The sequence below is a fragment of the Talaromyces proteolyticus genome, assembly GCF_021365285.1.
Source record: "Talaromyces proteolyticus strain PMI_201 chromosome Unknown BGW36scaffold_4, whole genome shotgun sequence".
Classification (NCBI taxonomy): domain Eukaryota; kingdom Fungi; phylum Ascomycota; class Eurotiomycetes; order Eurotiales; family Trichocomaceae; genus Talaromyces; species Talaromyces proteolyticus.
The window spans coordinates 685,428-702,322 of NW_025764280.1; the positions used below are offsets into that span (position 1 = coordinate 685,428).

The 16,895-nt window shown below is 49.2% G+C and overlaps 7 protein-coding genes across 7 annotated transcripts; 4 read left to right on the top strand and 3 right to left on the bottom strand.

Moving 5' to 3' along the window:
- Positions 1-240: 240 nt before the first annotated feature.
- On the bottom strand, positions 241-2,024 carry BGW36DRAFT_356993 (uncharacterized protein; the record flags this gene model as incomplete). The annotated part of the gene is made up of 5 exons (XM_046213835.1): positions 241-455; positions 519-575; positions 650-709; positions 773-1,106; positions 1,194-2,024. 5 exons carry the CDS (start codon positions 2,022-2,024, stop codon positions 241-243), a joined length of 1,497 nt encoding a protein of 498 aa, XP_046074035.1.
- A 1,062-nt stretch (positions 2,025-3,086) lies between these two features.
- Positions 3,087-5,914, bottom strand: BGW36DRAFT_292212 (cyclic nucleotide-binding domain protein; the record flags this gene model as incomplete). Its single annotated transcript, XM_046210897.1, has 2 exons — positions 3,087-3,431; positions 3,488-5,914. The coding sequence occupies 2 exons, from the start codon at positions 5,912-5,914 to the stop codon at positions 3,087-3,089; spliced, it is 2,772 nt and encodes a 923-aa protein (XP_046074036.1).
- Positions 5,915-8,117: 2,203 nt separating this feature from the next.
- Positions 8,118-8,791, bottom strand: BGW36DRAFT_291799 (uncharacterized protein; the record flags this gene model as incomplete). Its single annotated transcript, XM_046210872.1, has 2 exons — positions 8,118-8,287; positions 8,338-8,791. The coding sequence occupies 2 exons, from the start codon at positions 8,789-8,791 to the stop codon at positions 8,118-8,120; spliced, it is 624 nt and encodes a 207-aa protein (XP_046074037.1).
- A 147-nt stretch (positions 8,792-8,938) lies between these two features.
- BGW36DRAFT_316147 (uncharacterized protein) lies at positions 8,939-9,894 on the top strand. The gene is made up of 2 exons (XM_046212556.1): positions 8,939-8,997; positions 9,056-9,894. Exons 1-2 carry the CDS (start codon positions 8,995-8,997, stop codon positions 9,485-9,487), a joined length of 435 nt encoding a protein of 144 aa, XP_046074038.1. The 5' UTR covers positions 8,939-8,994; the 3' UTR covers positions 9,488-9,894.
- A 96-nt stretch (positions 9,895-9,990) lies between these two features.
- Positions 9,991-13,481, top strand: BGW36DRAFT_337797 (kinesin family protein). Its single transcript, XM_046212995.1, has 2 exons — positions 9,991-10,401; positions 10,464-13,481. Exons 1-2 carry the CDS (start codon positions 10,202-10,204, stop codon positions 13,288-13,290), a joined length of 3,027 nt encoding a protein of 1,008 aa, XP_046074039.1. The 5' UTR covers positions 9,991-10,201; the 3' UTR covers positions 13,291-13,481.
- Positions 13,482-13,805: 324 nt separating this feature from the next.
- On the top strand, positions 13,806-14,864 carry BGW36DRAFT_126967 (peptide methionine sulfoxide reductase). The gene is made up of 3 exons (XM_046209326.1): positions 13,806-14,147; positions 14,226-14,547; positions 14,595-14,864. Exons 1-3 carry the CDS (start codon positions 13,886-13,888, stop codon positions 14,626-14,628), a joined length of 618 nt encoding a protein of 205 aa, XP_046074040.1. The 5' UTR covers positions 13,806-13,885; the 3' UTR covers positions 14,629-14,864.
- Positions 14,865-15,517: 653 nt separating this feature from the next.
- On the top strand, positions 15,518-16,780 carry BGW36DRAFT_395454 (FAD-linked oxidoreductase-like protein; the record flags this gene model as incomplete). The annotated part of the gene is made up of 1 exon (XM_046218042.1): positions 15,518-16,780. One exon carries the CDS (start codon positions 15,518-15,520, stop codon positions 16,778-16,780), a length of 1,263 nt encoding a protein of 420 aa, XP_046074041.1.
- Between the last annotated feature and the right edge of the window lie 115 nt (positions 16,781-16,895).

The following is a 16,895-nucleotide window of genomic DNA, read 5'->3' on the forward strand; positions in this document are numbered from 1 at the left end:
TTCAGAGTTCCTCATTAGCCAATTCCCCTTTGAAGTGGGTAGAACAAATCTGTAAGTCAAGGCATGCTCTGAGTAACGAAGCACCTCGATCTAATTCTCGCCTTACCAAATCTTGATTGATTTGGATCTTTGTCTTCTTATCCCTTCAACTCCTGAAATAGCGTCTTGAAATCTACTTCACCTGACCCATTAATCGGGAATTTAGACCCATCATTCCCGAGAGCCAGCAAGAGCGACTTCTTAGGAGTCATGAGTCCAGGTTGGCCATTGTAGTATTTGATCATTTTTCAGAGGCAGAGAGAAGCCATTGCCAGCCAAGGCATCTGCCCACAATGTTTGGAACTGGTTGACACCCTTATACACCTGACCAGGAAGTGGCTGAGGAAGAACAGTGTTAGTGGTCAAGTTTGATGAAGGCTGCTGTGAGTTACCACTGCTTTGATTTGGAGAGTAACCTGTGTGGTATTTTCAGTCAGTGTATAGCTCGAATAAACATGCCATTTAAGATCGCATATTACCTTTTGTATTCTCATTTGTCGAAGTCGCTGTTTTCCGGCGTTTCGATGGATAGTTACCTAATGGAACAAACAATTATCAGCATCAATGATAAAATTAGGCTGTAGTGGGGACATATAAAGGGCAGACTCACCTCCAAAGTCTCTATCTTGCTCTTGTCTTGCTTGCCCTGCCTCATTGTCCGGTGAAGGAGCTAAAAACGTACTCGTCAGTAAGAGGAACCTCAAGCTGAAGACAAGAAAATACCTGCATTTACTCTTCGCCAAAACAGATAGCACAGGCGGGACATGGGCTTTCGGCTTCATGCCATGAATGAGTCGATAATAATTCTGGAATGCCTCATCGGCTGGACGAGGCCCGTAACCAGTGATACCGGAAAGCGGATTTGCGGTGCTTACTAGAAACGGAGACGCTTCCTCGTAATGCTTTAGTTCAGCAGCTTGTGCTTCGACCTTTTTCTCGAGCCCAGAGAGGTAGTTCGAGGTCAATTGTCTGCCTGGAACCCAGATGGCATTGTAGCGGCATTTCTTTCCTTGGCTTTTACAATAACCACATTGGATGTCTGCTTGATCACACCTCGTCTTCTTGTGCTGTTACGAGTTTATCAATATATGATTCGTTTAGGAAGATTCTTCAAAAAAGAAATAAAGACACTAGGGGGAGAATGCTAGACTCACCCTGCAACGCCGGCATGCAATCATAGCATTTGTCCTCGAGCCTTCGTCTTTCTTCGACTTTTTATACTCCTCGTTCTCCGAGAGCGAATCATCACCATTAAGAGGATCAAAATCCGGAGGAGGCTGATACCTCGGCGCTCTAGGCCCTCTCTTAGTAGTCTTGGCCCTCTTTTTCTTGATAAACATGTTCCTCGGATTAGCTAAAATCTCATTTTGCTGAGCCTTCAACTCAGCAATCTCATTTTCAACCTTCTCCTTCTTTTCCTTGTTTTTTGCTGCTCTATTTCCCCAGATTTCCGCCGCCTCCTTGATTTTTTCCAGCTCGTAGTCGCCTTTATTATGCTTCTCGTATTCTTTTTGGAGCTCCCGCTGCTTTTCTATACACCTCTCCATGTCATTGGCGATCTTATGCTCGACCTTTTTGACCCCATCTTGTTTGGTTTTGATCTTCTTTTGTAATCTTTCGGTCTCGTCTTGGAACCACGATCTCAGGGCTTCGATTGAAATGGGATCAGTCGAGTCATCGCTGTTACTACTACCTGCATTCGCTGGCCGATTAGCAGCTCCTATATTGCCCCCAGCAGCCTCCTGGATTTTGCCTACGGCTACGGCAGTGTTGATGACAAAAATTTCGTCAGACTCGCACTCAGCATCTTCCTGATCGTCGTATTCTTCATTTTCTTCCTCATAATCTCCATCGTTCTCATCAGAAGCCTTGTCATCGAAGAAACGGTTAATTATGTCTTCAGACATAACTACGTCCGGGTCTTTTTGGGCTGGGGTTTGGTTTTGAACCGACTTGTCGGATGATCGCAAACGGTAACCCGGCATGATGCTTCAAGAGTAAGGATTGGATTGGCCTCTAATAGTTGAATAGGAGAATAGTCAAAGGATTGTATTGATGTTGAATAGTAGGTAGACAGTATTGTGTGCTGAATAGTGAATAAAAGGAATTTTTCGATATCTGGTGATTAGTACTAGACAAGAACAGCAACCTGGAGTTTTCAAGCACTATTATATATCCAAATTCATTCCGATCAGAAATTTTAATTCAATCATTTTTCAAGGCATGTTTAAACAATCAATCATGTCCAAATAAAGAATATTGATATTGTTAATATCGACATCAATGAGTACATTGTGTGTTCCTTTTGGTTGTGCATAATAAGAAAATGGACAAAGATATTATCCATGGGAAGTGAAGGATAGAGAATAGACAAGGCACCAGTTCCTTTTGTCTTCAGATAGAAGAAGCTTATGCTTGTTGTGTTTTTCATTCCTCAAGGAATTCCAACTAATTGCATTCAGCTGTGCTGGGTTTTGGAAGTAGGTTGATTTCGATGACATCCTTTCAAAAAGAGAGAAGGGGGAAACATTGGCTTTGTGTGTTGTACTTGATAATAGCCATTATATTTGATTTGATATGTTGATGAAAGAAAAAGTAGGATGTTTAAAAAAAAATGAAATAGAGAGATGGCATCGTTATAGAAGTGACACAACGGTTTTCCAGGGAGGAAATAAATCAATAATATTCAAAAAGTAAAATAAACGTCCTGGCAAATGCAAAAAGGTGATATGTAAGTGTAAATGGCCCAATAACCCAAAGTTGAAAAAAGTGCCTCGCGCCTGTGTTCTTTGAACGCCGCAACGCCTCCTCCGGTTCAACAAAACCAAATCATGGGGAATCTGGCAGGACGAATATGCATGAAGAATCGAATGATTAGTGGAGTGAGATGGAAAAGAATTTGCTATCGTACGTCGTAGGCATTTAACCTAAAACCAACCCCCCGTTCTCGGCTGTAAATATCAAAAAGATCAAGGGGGAAAACAATCCAACGTAATGGAAAATGCAAATGGTGGGACAGCGACCAATTCTAATGGTGAGCACACTGTTCATCGAAACAGGCTACCATCCCTGGTAACGGTTTCGAAATATATCTTGTTCTGATATCGAGTTTGACCTCCATGCTCCAACCATAGTGTGAGATTTTTGCACTGGCTGACATTGAAATATTTCAGGTTCTGACAGCCATCTGCAACGGCTTCGACTCCAGTACCCGTTACGCGAACGCAGCCTCGAACAGACAGTTCTTGCAAAAGCAGAAGGTGTAGACTGAGGCTTCTTAATGACGGGTCTGAAACTGCTGATCCACAAAACGACATGTTCAGCTTCAACAACTGAGGACATTGCAGGGCCAGGACTTCGGTAGCTGTATCTGACAAAGCGCAGCAAAATGACTGAGAGTAACTATTAATTGTGTTTCTTAGGAGATAAAAGACAAATTTTCACTCACCAGGTCTAGTTCCTGTAAATTCTTCGCGGCATTTGTCAAGCACACGATCGCATGATCAGTCAAGTAGGTGCAGTCAGCCAGGCAAAGTTTCCGCAGTCTTGTAAACTGAGCATTACCCCAGTATTGGAAGCCTTGATCGGTAATAGTCGTACACCTTGTCAGATCGACCTGCTCTATGCGTGAAGCAGCGTGGGAAGCGATGTGATGCATTGAGCGATCGGTAACATGTTTACAGTATGACAAGGTTAACTTTTTCAGTTGTGGGCAACCATAAACTGCACCATTAGCCGTCTGTAAAGTTGGTTTTATGCTGCTTCGAAGAACTTGGTTGTGCTGTGCCAACGTTGCTGTTGGAACTGTCCATCCGACAAGCCTCGCCAACAGTGTGTCGCTCACTTTCCGACAGTTGCTCAAATCCACCTCTTGAAGTTCCGTTGCCTTTCCTGCCATGTCAAGGATGGCGGTAGCCGTTACATCCCACACGCTTTTCATTTTCCAAGATCGAACGTTGTGACCACATGTCTTTGCCAAGTTGCTAAAGCCCTCGTCGGTGATATGGAAACAATTGTTGATGTCAATGTAACGTGGACGATCTCGCACAAAAGGACATATGACCGTTGAGAGCGCATGATCAGTTACTCTGCGGTTGTAAGTGCTGAGGTCTAGGTATTGGCAGAGGTTGGGCGAGTTTGTTAATATCTCCGACCAGTGGATGGATACTGCGCGCAGGTGTAGTAGATCATGTAGTTCTAATCGTTGAAAAATACCTATGAGCACATTATCTGGCAGGAAACCACGACTTCCCGGCTTGTATCGTTCATGTAAGGTTCCTGATCGCTGTCTCGAAGGAACCTTGCCATTTGTCTGAGCTGCCGCGGGGAGGGAACTGCTGGAGCGTGTTTCACTAGGCGTTGTCTGTCGGCTGATGTCTGCACCTGAAGGCTCCTTTGGAGAAATAATAGCCGCCGAGCCTCGACGGGATCTAAGCTTGACATTGTCGAGACCTACATTCAAGAAAGGATCAGGGTCAGATGGGCTCAAAACCGGAACGTCTGTATCTCCAGGGGTATTTTGGGTATTGTCCAATTCAGATTCAGTCAGGGTGACCATAGGCATTGATTTTCGGCGAAGACTGGTAATCTTGAGTGTGTCATTAATACTTAATTGGTTGATAGGCGGAGTTGGGTCTTTGGCATCAGGCATGAGAATATCGTTATCTGCAGCCGATTCAAGTCGGCTTTTGGCAGTATTTTCGATTTGTTTTCGTAGATCATCAGGACATTTCTCCCAAAATTCTACTAAAACATCACCGTCCAACATCAAACACTCGACAGAGGTCACTGATCTGACGGTTGCTGTTCGGCGGGGGGTCAAGGACAAACTAACGATCTCGCCAAAGTATTGACCCTGGTGTAAACGGGCCTTGACTTGCACGCCGCGACCGCCTTGATCGTCTGACCCTCTCCGAGGATTATTTGGGTCCCGGTTCTCATTGAGAACCTCCACCTCACCGCGAACAATGAAGTAAATTTCACGACCCAGGGTATCTTGCCGAATGATATCCGTAAAAGGGGGGTATGATAAAGGTTGAAGTTTGAGGCCTAGGAAATGGAGAAGATCCGGAGGGAGGCTGGAAAATAGGGGCATTTCTTTCAACAGCAAACGTACGTTGACTAAACCGTTTGCAAGCACACTCGATGAGATGTCAGCTAACCCTGGGCTCGGGGATTTGCGCTTCTTGTGGATATTCATCGCCCTCAAGTCGTTCTCTTCTCCCGGCGTCAGGCCTGAGAGACTCTCGCGCAGTCTCTTGGAACCTCTGCGGTTCATGCCCACTGTTTTCGACGGCTCTTTAACAGTCTTCTTTTCAAGGATCATCAGCCGTTCAAGAGCCTCTTCTCGGATGGCGCGCTCGACTTCGGGGAATCGGGGGAGGATCTTGTGGAAATCCTCCTTGGTGAGGACGACGAGCAGACATCGCGTGCGCGCGACGATGGTCGCAGTACGAGGCCGGTCCATCAACACGCCAATCTCGCCAAAGAAGGCTCCCGGTTTCAATTCTGCGTGGACACTTTCCCCATCCCGCGAGGTGACAGCGACGGCGCCCCTAACCAGCCAATACATGGCCTTGGCCTCGTCTCCCTCGGACACAATATAGTCATTGGGCGCATGGAGCTGTGGACGCAGGTGCAAGCCCACCTCAGCAAGGAACGAGTCTGGCGTGGATTGGAACAAAGGGAAGTTGCGAATTCGGTCAATCAGTTCCAGCGGCATGCCCTGGATCTGCGAGAAGGCCAGCGGAGACGGACGAGCAGGTCGGTTGGGGTTCGTGGCCGAATCAAAGGAGTGTATCAGCGAGACGGCCTCCGGAATGGGAGCGGCCGCCTTGGTGGAGGCACCACTGCTGGACCGGCGCTGTCGCCGCATGGCTACGGGCTCCAATCGACCGTGTTGTTGATGCTATTCCTCCAACGAATACTCGGCTGGTGCTGTGTGTATCAGGGAATGCACATGGTGCGCTGCTCGAGGACCGGTGGGAAGCTCAATGACGTCGGCGATCGTGACATCGGCCGTTCGAGCGCGGCTTCTTCGACAGTGCGGCGTCGTCGGCCGAACAGAAGCGAGACTTGTGGGTATGGCGAGCTCTGGGGCACGACAGCGCGTAGAGCGTGAGAGGGAGAGGCAGAGCGAGTAGCGTTGCTGGTTGTGTGAGAGAGAAATAAAAAGAGACAGACGGCAGGTCTTCAGCGCGCTTTTAGATGGCGGGGAAAGACAGGCAGGAGCGGGAGATCCACCAGCGTCGTCCGGTAGCTTTGCGCCTCTCTTTCCTGCGCTCTTCGTCCGCAGGCGAGCCGGCAATGGCAGTCTGATGCGCGTCTCGATGGGAAGCAGCACAGCTTCAGGCAGGGCAGAAATAAGCACGGGGAGATTCGTGAAGAGCAACTGATGAACCACACGTGCGCTGCGGCACAGACGACTGGATAGGATTATTTTCCGCAGTTTGATCGATGCGACTGCAGTGGGGATTCCCTATTAACTAGTAGCAGGACTAATTACTTTCTTCTGGGTGAGCAATATTATTCGCAATGACACATAGTACTCAACGATAGTACGGACTGGCAGTCTGACGGATGAGAGAAAAGCATTAGTATCAGTTCAGCTGAACAGCAGCTTGATAATCACGTCGTGGGCCGCAGCCACTCACGTCCTGCGAGTGCGAATTCACTCCGAGTCGACGTTGCGGTCGTTAGGATTACTCACTCTTACGACAATACCATCATTGCTGTTATTATTAACCTCGCTAGTCGACTCAGGTCCATACAGCCTATTTTTAAGCTGAGACTGAACAAAGTCCAGCCTAACTACGCCAAAGCGGTAGTAGTAAGTACTAGCCAGAAGCCCACGCCTCCACTCTCAGCCAACGCCAGATTCCTGTCGATAATATCTGAATCGGTTTACTCTTGATGCTTGTGGCGTTTGTTCAGTTGGGGTTTAATCTACGTGATTCGTATTATTCGATAATGACACCGCCATGGTTGTGGCAAGTATATCCCAGACGCAGAATGTATGTTTTTCCTATGCGATATGGAGTGACTGCATCCAGCCCATATCTGACAGTTCCATTTCGAGACAGACATCCGCTGCGGGGCTGGCCTGCTGCATCCGGAGTCTCTCTACATGCACACGATAATGATGGTAGGCTGTAGAGCCGCCAGGGAGTGCCACTGAGCGCATGTCGCACTAGTATTTTCTAGAATATTTCTAGAAAATGTCCCCCAGTCCAGTCCAGGGCAAGGTGGAACGTGCAAGAAAATGCCTTGATTATCTGCACGCGGTGGGTGGTTGAGATCTACAGGGCCAGCTAGCAGTAGTATGCAGCCCTTGGGGGCCGTCCATACATTTTGTATTTACGCATCAAACGAGATATTTTATCATTAATATTATCATTATCATCATCATTCTTCTTCTTCTTATTTAAGAATTGTCAAATTCGAGTTATCGGCATACTCTTTATATTCCTTGCGTGTCCCTCAGATGAACGCAGTAGGCAAGGACTGTACATACAGCGGTTCGTTGCCGCCGGCCCCAACTCAAGATGCGCCGCCCGGAGATGAAACCGGCCCCCACAGAAGAGCTAGAGCCTAGCGCCCACACTTGCATGCTTAGCATGCGGTACCTGGCTACCTGCTACCTGCACACGTAACAGCCTCCTTCCTCACTCCCAAGTCAAGCCAGCGCGTGCTTGTGTACAACAGGCTAAGGAACGCCCGAATCTCCAACCACGGAGCCGAAACAGACTAACCACCCATGCGAACCCTAGCCGCCTTCACTACTATCCGTAGTATGGAAGTAGTGTGATTGACAATCGGCCCGATGTCCACTATCTTAGGGACCCAAGATTGCGAAGGAACGGGAGAAAGTACGCTCCTAGTGACGTTGGTTTTGTTCGAGAACATACACTCTGGCGTGGCGAGCATTGTCCAACCACACATGTTCTAGAATGTATCGAATGGGATGGCTCTCCACCGTCCTAGACTTCAGTCCTGGTACTAGCCTACTGGTAGTCTGTGCGGTCTCTAGACATCGGTGTTTGCTGCCGGACTGCTCACCCTGCTCCGTAGGTAGGCTATCACACTGTGTCCTTGCTCGGCGAGGAACCCTTGCCACCAAAAATATACTGGAGGTACGCTGGGCGGTTGCCTTTCAGAGCCTCGAGAGCATCTTGGGTCAAGCCATACGCCAGACTCAGTTTCAGGCCCAATTTGGTCGTGCGTGCTGCTGTGTATATATCATGCCGAGCTACTCCAGTCAGCCGAGTAACGACGGAGCATATAAATCAAGAGGCTTACCTAGCACACTGTAGACACCAGAGAACGACAAGCCGGCAATCACCGTAGAAATAAAATCTCGGCGATCATGACGGGCATAGTCCACAGTCTCTTCGAACAGACAGAAAGCGATTGCCCCAGCGCCTAGCCTTGCCCCCAACTTCGCGCCCTCGAATACTCCACCCACAATCGCCTTGTAGTTCTTGGTCTTATGATACTGAAACCATCCCGTGGACGTCGTCGGGAATCGATGGGCGTTCTCCGCACGAAACTGATATGCTGCCTTTTTTGACCCATGCGATGAACCAACTGCAAAACCAACGGAAAAAGCAGAGAAGGCTGTATACGGTAGTCGTCTCTCGATATCGATGCCGAGTCGCGGCGGTGCGTCAGAGTCGAAAAGCTTGTACCAATGCAAGACTTTGAGCACTGCAGGTTCGTCTGACCAGCTGGGGTCAGGTGTGGAGTCCGTCATGGCGGAAAATATGCAAGCTGTAAACAAATGAAAATTTTATAAACGGTCGCAGGATATTTTAATTGTGCGTGGTGACTCGTACGGTGTAAACAAAGGAGCTTCCTTTGCAAGATGACGTTGGGCCGTTTTTCCGGCGGAGCTGCGGTCCTGATTTTCTCCGATACCGTCACACCTTCCTTCCTCGCACCTCAACAACAATCAATATGGTACGTTGCCCCAGATATTTTTGTGTCATACTTGAGGACTAACTACGTCGTTTACCAGTCCAAACCAGACCCTCTAAGCTGGACCTTACGGTTCAAGAAGCACAAAACAACGGTATTGCTTATGATCCCCGCACAGGAATCAATCCAATCCACAAAACAAAAGCTTCTGCACGCCCTCCACGAACGCGGCATCAAAGATATCAACGGCGACGCAGTCCCAACAGACCATTCGGATATCGAACTCGGCGTCCCCATCGATCGCAACCACCTTAATAAAGGATGGGTAGGCTTGGAGGGTGCTGTCGATGAGAACAGCAACGGATCAGGAAAGAAGTCTGGAAAGAATGGCTCATCTGGTAGCTTGCAGGCAGCGAATATCCGCAATGGCCAGCCCATTGCCTTTCGCTTCAAGACAGGCTCGGATGATGACGATGAGGATCCCAAATGGGACGTGGTGATTCCTGCCTTGGATGATGAGGAGCCGGAATGATGGTCTACATGCGATGCTTATGATTTATGTAACACGCTTTTGGCGTTAAGGGCGTTTATTACAGGGATTTCAGATATATGAGGATAAGTTCTGGCCCGTTATAATTTCCTTTCCACCGCCGAGAAGGGAGAATGATTCGGACTGATTCGAGTTACTCTAAATCGCATCGCTACAAATGTAATAATTAATCGATGGAGCTTACGGGAAATCCACAGCCTAATGTACCGGGGAATTCCATCATGGACTATCCAACTATTGGCCAGTATGTAGTTTCGCATGTCTTGAAGCTTAAACATGAGCATGGCAAATTGGCAATGGTACATGTGAAGGACGTGGAGATGCATGAGGAATCGCGTGGAATTAGGAAATAGCATGAGGAAGCTCGCCAAGACAGTTCGTTGTGTGAGGAAAGATTAAACACCACGCACTATTGCCCGCAGCCAGCGGTTGCTCGGACAACCATAAGACTGCCCCCTCCAGCACCGACAAACAGACGCTATGAGCGTCTCTGTACACAGCTTAAACACCACAGCTCCACCTCAACATTCTTTAAGCAGTCGACTCTGTTCTCTCCACATCTACATCATATCGTCTCTCTACTGATTTATTATCTGATCGCCCTCTTTGGTGACAGGGCCCGAGTGGACAGAAGACGGGGTCTGTTTACTATCCTTACAACCAGGAAGTTGGGTTGGAGACGCGGAGCCGCTCGATATGGCTGCATCAAGCGCCTCCTCATCCATCTCGGTTACAGTGCGAGTGCGTCCATTTACCATCCGCGAAGCTGCACAATTATCGAAATGCGACGATACGCCGTTGTTTTTAGGCGATGGTTCTCTGGCTGGGGTGCCCACGCCGAAGCTGGCACAGCGAGGCATTCGGTCTGTCGTCAAGGTGGTTGACGACAAGTGTTTGTGAGTTGCAAATTCAAATTAATACCATGTTGAAATATCAATGTTAATATGGCGACTCGCAGAATTTTTGATCCCCCAGAGGACAATCCCGTTCAGAAATTCACGCGGAGCGTTGTCCCCAATGGAAAGCGAGTCAAAGACCAGACATTCGGCTTCGATAGGATTTTTGACGAGAACACAACACAAGCCGAAGTCTACGAGTCGACGTCACGTAACCTTCTCGACAGTGTTTTGGACGGATACAACGCGACAGTTTTCGCATACGGTGCCACAGGATGCGGAAAGACGCATACCATCACTGGCACTGCTCAGCAGCCTGGAATCATTTTCTTGACAATGCAGGAGCTCTTCGAGAAGATTGAGGAGCGAAAAGAGGAAAAGGTTACCGAAGTCTCGCTCTCCTATCTCGAAATATATAATGAAACAATTCGCGACTTGCTGGTTGAAGGAGATCGCAAGGGTCTCATGTTACGTGAAGATGCCAACCAGGCGGTCTCCGTGGCCGGTTTGTCAAGTCACCACCCGCAGAATGTTCAGGAGGTTATGGATATCATCATGCGAGGGAATGAGATGCGTACCATGTCGCCCACCGAAGCCAACGCCACCTCGTCGCGATCTCATGCAGTCCTGCAAATCAACGTCGCCCAGAAAGACCGCAATGCAGACGTGAACGAACCCCTTACAATGGCGACGCTGAGTATCATCGACCTTGCTGGAAGTGAGCGAGCAAGTGCGACAAGAAACCGAGGTGAGAGGTTACAGGAGGGAGCAAACATCAATAAATCCTTACTTGCATTGGGAAGCTGCATCAACGCCCTTTGCGACCCACGGAAGCGAAACCACATCCCTTACCGAAACTCCAAGCTCACTCGACTTTTGAAATTCTCGCTTGGCGGAAATTGTAAAACCGTGATGATCGTTTGCGTTAGTCCGTCAAGTCAGCATTACGACGAAACCCAGAACACGCTTCGGTATGCAAACAGAGCCAAGAACATCCAGACGAAGGTGACGAGAAACGTGTACAACGTTAACCGCCATGTAAAAGACTTTTTGGTCAAGATTGACGAGCAGATGGCTTTGATCAACGAACTCAAAGCCCAGCAAAAGGATTACGAATCGATCGCCTTCACCAAGTTCCGCAAACAGAATGAGAAGAAAGATACCGTGGCCAAAGAAAACGTGGCGCGCTTACGAAGCTCATACGAGAACGCTGCCGTGGAAAGGCAAGAAAAGGTCTCTAGCATGCTGAAATTGAGGCAGGTCAGCCGAAGGATTGGCATGTTGTCATCCTGGATTGCTGCTTTCGACAATGTGTGCGATTCGTGCGAGAATGTAGCTCCAATGGCCAACCTACAGGCTATTCGAAAAACAGCACAGGGTATTCTGTTCGAACTGGAGAACACTCGCCACCACTTCAATCAAAAAATTTCAAGAAACAACTGGGATAGGGCTATTAATACCGCACTCGAACACGGCATCCAACAGCTACGGGAATTCGAGACGAGTGATAGCACTGATGTCGCCAATCTCACTCGCGAGGCAGAATTACTGAAAGCTAACGCCGACCGCGAAATGTTATCTACGATCGCCGAACAGGAGAAAGCTGGAGACGCAGCCACTGTTCAAATGCTTCTCCAAGCCCATTTTGAAACAATTTCTGCAATCGAGAACATTATGCATTTAACAGAGGCCGAGGCTATCGAAGTCGGCAAGAAGATACTGAACAATATGCTTAATTCTTGCACTTCGTCTGTCGCCAATGTTGTTAAGCCTGATGGAAACGCGGCGTCCATTGATATTCCTCCCACACCAAAGGCAGACACTTCCGTCCGCCGCAGAAAGTCCAGCCTTGCAGGTATCCCTTTCAAGTCATTAAAGCCCGCCACAGCTATCCCATCACATGTTGCTGCATCTCCTACAAAAAACTCTCCACGCCGGCGCAAAACGGTCATGGCAAAGAAAGGGATCTCCTTCACGCCTAAAAGGACCCCAATCAAGGCAAGCAAGAGAGGTGTTCGATGGAAAGATGACGTGCAAGACGGCTCTCTTGCTGAATATGAAAAGACGCCACGAAAATCACAAGTCATAATAGAAGAGCCGTTAGAAGAGCCGTTAGAAGAGCCGTCAGAAGAGTTACCTCCGCCAAGAATCTCACCGATGCCTCGAGGGATCCCAGTGTTCACCAAGAATGATGATTCACCTAGGTCCTCTTCACCTATCCCAGCATCACCAGAACCAAGCTTAGGAGTACCTAGCAAAAACAATCGGTTCAAAGCTGGCTTCCTCGCCAAGAAATCCGGATCTCCTGTTCCACAAACTGCGCCTAGCCTTGTGCCAGAGGAACACTCCCCGCTTCGCAGCATCGAAAATAGTAGTTTCCTAAACCGGCCGTCGCTCGACCGACCATCCAGAATCGCTATTCGCTCACCTAGTGGAAGCTACAGAGGCAGTCCCGCCTCGGATGATGAGAAGACGTGGAAAGCTGACAAGGAAGACGCCATCAAGATCAATGCAGCAATGCGCCGAATCTCAGGAGGTCAATTCGGAAACGGACCCTCTGCCGTCCCCGTCAGTAAGATCCAGCGCCGCCGCAGTCCCACGGCCACATCTATCAGCAGCTCCCCCCCAGAAAGCAGCATCAGCATGTTCTCTGCCTCCGAAGCAAGGCGCATGGTAAAAAGTGACAAATCGCATGATGCCAAACCCAATATTCTCGGCCCTCGCGTGATCTCAGTGACAAAGAACTCCCGACGCACCACCATGGGCGGTGACTTTCGGCCTCGCGAGGTGAGCCTCACTGGCCATGCTGTGCGACTGAGCATGGCTGCGAGCGCAAGCTCTGAGTCGCGATTTAGCCTCGGGCCCGCGGTTCGGGGAGCGTTGCGGTAGTTCGCATAACATTATGTATAATCTCCTAACGATGGCGCCTAGTATGGAATAAGCTGTATACCACCAGGAGTACTGGCGCGCAAGGCGTTTGAAGGTTTTTTTTTTTTGCTTTTCTTTTCATTCTCTTTTGTAAATGTGGATGGTTCAATCACTGGATCACGATACTATTCTTCATGAACATGTTCAAGTACTTTTCTTCACAATAATAGTATTTGTATATCAGCTAGCTACTCAGCCCTTCAGAGTAAGAAGTAAGAGTAGAAAGCATTCCACCAATCACAAGTGGCGGGAATTTGTCATCGGCGATGACGCCACTACATCTCACTCTTCTACCAGCTATCCTTCAGCTATTCTTCTATTCTCCCTGTTGTATCCGAATGGCTACTGACAAGAACTGTTCTTTCCACGAACTTGAATTGAATTGGCTGAATTGAAGGGACATATGGAAAACACTTGTTTCGCAAAAATTCTCACTTATCTAATCTCCTCCGTCACCATCCAGCAATAATTTCCATATTACCTTCCTGCATCTAACAAGATACCATTTGTACGTATTGAGTACTACTTCATCCTCTCCTTCTTCTGGCACCACGCCATGACATCTTTCATCTCACGCTTCTTCCGGCCCTTTTCTACTAGCTCTCCATCCCACTCCCTCTCCGCCTCCTCACGCAACATCACCATGCCCGACAACGCGAAAAAGGCCACCTTGGCGGCCGGCTGTTTCTGGGGCGTTGAGCACCTCTACCGCAAGCACTTCGGGAATGGCAAGGGATTGTTGGATGCAAAGGTTGGGTATGCGGGCGGATACACAGATACGCCGTCATATCGGAGCGTGTGTTCGGGGAATACTGGGCGTATGTTCCCTCCCTCCCTCCCTCCTACCTACCAGTGAAACGGGATGATGATTCTTATACAATCTTATTCTGGTACAGACGCCGAAGCGCTTCAAGTCATATACGACCCCTCCCTCGTGAGTTACCGGCAACTCCTCGAATTCTTCTACCGAATGCACGACCCGACAACCGCGAACCGGCAGGGACCGGACGTCGGTACGCAGTACCGTAGCGCGATCTTCACGGAGAATAGTGAGGAGGAGCAGATTGCAAAGGATGTCACGGAGAAAGTGAGCAAGCAGTGGTACAAGCAGCCGATTACAACGCAGATTATTTCAGCGGATTGGAAGTGGTGGGATGCAGAGGAGTATCATCAGCTGTATCTGGACCGGAACCCCGGGGGTTATGAGTGTCCATCTCAGTAAGTTTGATCTATTGTCTGATTTGATGTTGGCTGATGTTGGATAGCTTCTTGAGGAACTTTCCGCCGCTTTCGGACTGACTACGATGGCGAATATAATATTTAAGAGTGGGCATCAAATATATAATCAGTGATTTCTATACCTTTGTACGATTCTTTTATGGTTTCCATACAAATCGTAGCCCATAAAACATCAAGGGTTCTCTTTTAAGCTATGTATTGCACCCCGCAACTCATATATGTACCCCACTTCAGATAAACACCACTCAGAACTTTGATGATATGTGAGATCGTCGTGGCAAAAGGTAGAGTACCTAAAATCGCTCCTACCTCAGTGGTTCTTGTGCCCAAGGTGCTAGCCCATCGTGTTAGCCCATTGTGTTAGCCACATGTCTCACAACGCTTCCAGCAACGCATCCGGCATAAGATATGCAGTAATAGATTGATATACAGGCATAGTGGGGGTTGTCTCTCTGACGTACAACTATGGCGTCGATAAGGTGCAGATTTCCCTCGAATCAGAAACAGCAGCTGTCCAACCGGCACCGGGCTCCCGAGCTCTGTGAATGAGGTGTGAAATAGGTGCGGCGTCACCGGGCCGGTTGCCACCATCAATTCCCAATCAGGAAAGATACTGATGTCGGCGGGGAATTCATATAAACAAGAACAGCGCGTCGAAAGCAAAGTGATCATCAGTATGATCAACGCTTAACAGGTGTCTGACCATCGCAGCCGCCCTTGAACGCTCTATATTGGCATTCAAGACGCCACGATGAATCCAATAACCCCCTCAGTCCTAGCCAGGAAGCTTCCTCGCAGGATTCAAAGTCTGTCTCAGCATCCAGCGAGACAGCTACACCGCGCTATGAAGAGTCGCCAAGCAGCAGCAGGAACTGTGACCGTGACTCCTAACGCAACGCTGCAAAGTAGACCGGATTCTGCGCTGTCGATTCTGCCTCTCAGCACTGTCATGCGATCCTTGTCGGTCACCACCGTCACTTCTGTGCCTCTGCTCTTAACACCAGCTCTGGCGTCGCTTTCGTGGGTCGCCGATTCCAAGCTGCCAGTGCTCGACCCAGACAAGAACGGCGCGCTCAAGAGCGTGCTGCGGCAGACGATATACTCGCAGTTCTGCGCGGGGGAATCACCAGCCGAAGTCGCCCACACGATATCGGAGCTCAAGAGCCTAGGGTATGCGGGCGTCATTCTGGGTTATGGGCGAGAAGTAGTCATGACCGATGACGAGGCACGCGAGCTGGCGGTGCGGGGCGAGCAGGAGCAGGAACTCGAAGATGACGCAGACCAGGTACAGCAGTGGACAGAAGGCACAATGCGCACCCTGGAGCTAGCCCATGAAGGCGATTTTGTCGCGCTCAAGTTCACCGGCGCCGGGCGAGAAGCACTGCGCTGTCTGCTTCACGGCCTGCCGCCCTCTGCTCGACTAGACAGGGCCATCATGGACATCTGTGATCGAGCACGAGACAGAAAGGTGCAGCTTCTGTTCGACGCCGAGCAGGATGCCGTCCAGGCGGCCATCGATGCATGGGTGTTGCGTCTGCAGCGGAAATACAACCACTCCTTTTCCCTACAAGGCCGCCCTCGTGCGCTCATCTACAACACCTATCAAGCCTATCGTCTGTCCACCCCGCACACGCTTGCATCCCATCTGAGAACCGCGCAGGAAGAAGGGTTTGTGCTGGGAGTCAAGCTGGTGCGAGGAGCGTACATTGCCAGCGATCCCCGTCATCTGTTCTGGAAAACAAAGGATGAGACGGACAGTACGTATGATGCCATTGCTGCATCCCTGATCACACGACGGTATGGCGCTATTCTGGGGGATTCCCAGCCTGCCAGAACAGAGATGTTTCCTCAGGCGGACTTGGTTCTCGCGACGCATAATCGAAGATCGATTGAGAGGGCGCGGGCTCTTCGGAACGAGCAGGTTCGGACGGGCAACCCGATGATTGAGATGGTCTATGGACAACTGCAGGGTATGGCAGACGATATCAGCTGCCAGTTGGTGCGCGAGTCCATAGCGTTGAAAGCGCACCGTCATACATTAGAGGAGATTCCACAGCCATACAAGTATCTTGTCTGGGGGACCGTGGGGGAATGCACCAAGTATCTTCTTCGTCGAGGCCGCGAGAATAAAGATGCAGCGTCCAGGACAAGAGACACTCGGAATGCCATGTTCAACGAATTGAGACGACGCAGTTCTTTTGGTCTTTTTTGAGTTACGTATATAGATAGCATTTGACATAGGAATTTGATAGAGGACGAGTTCGATAGAGGATATAGGTTCATAATGTCTTGTCTGACCTGTCATCTTGTAAGAACAACGGCCCTGC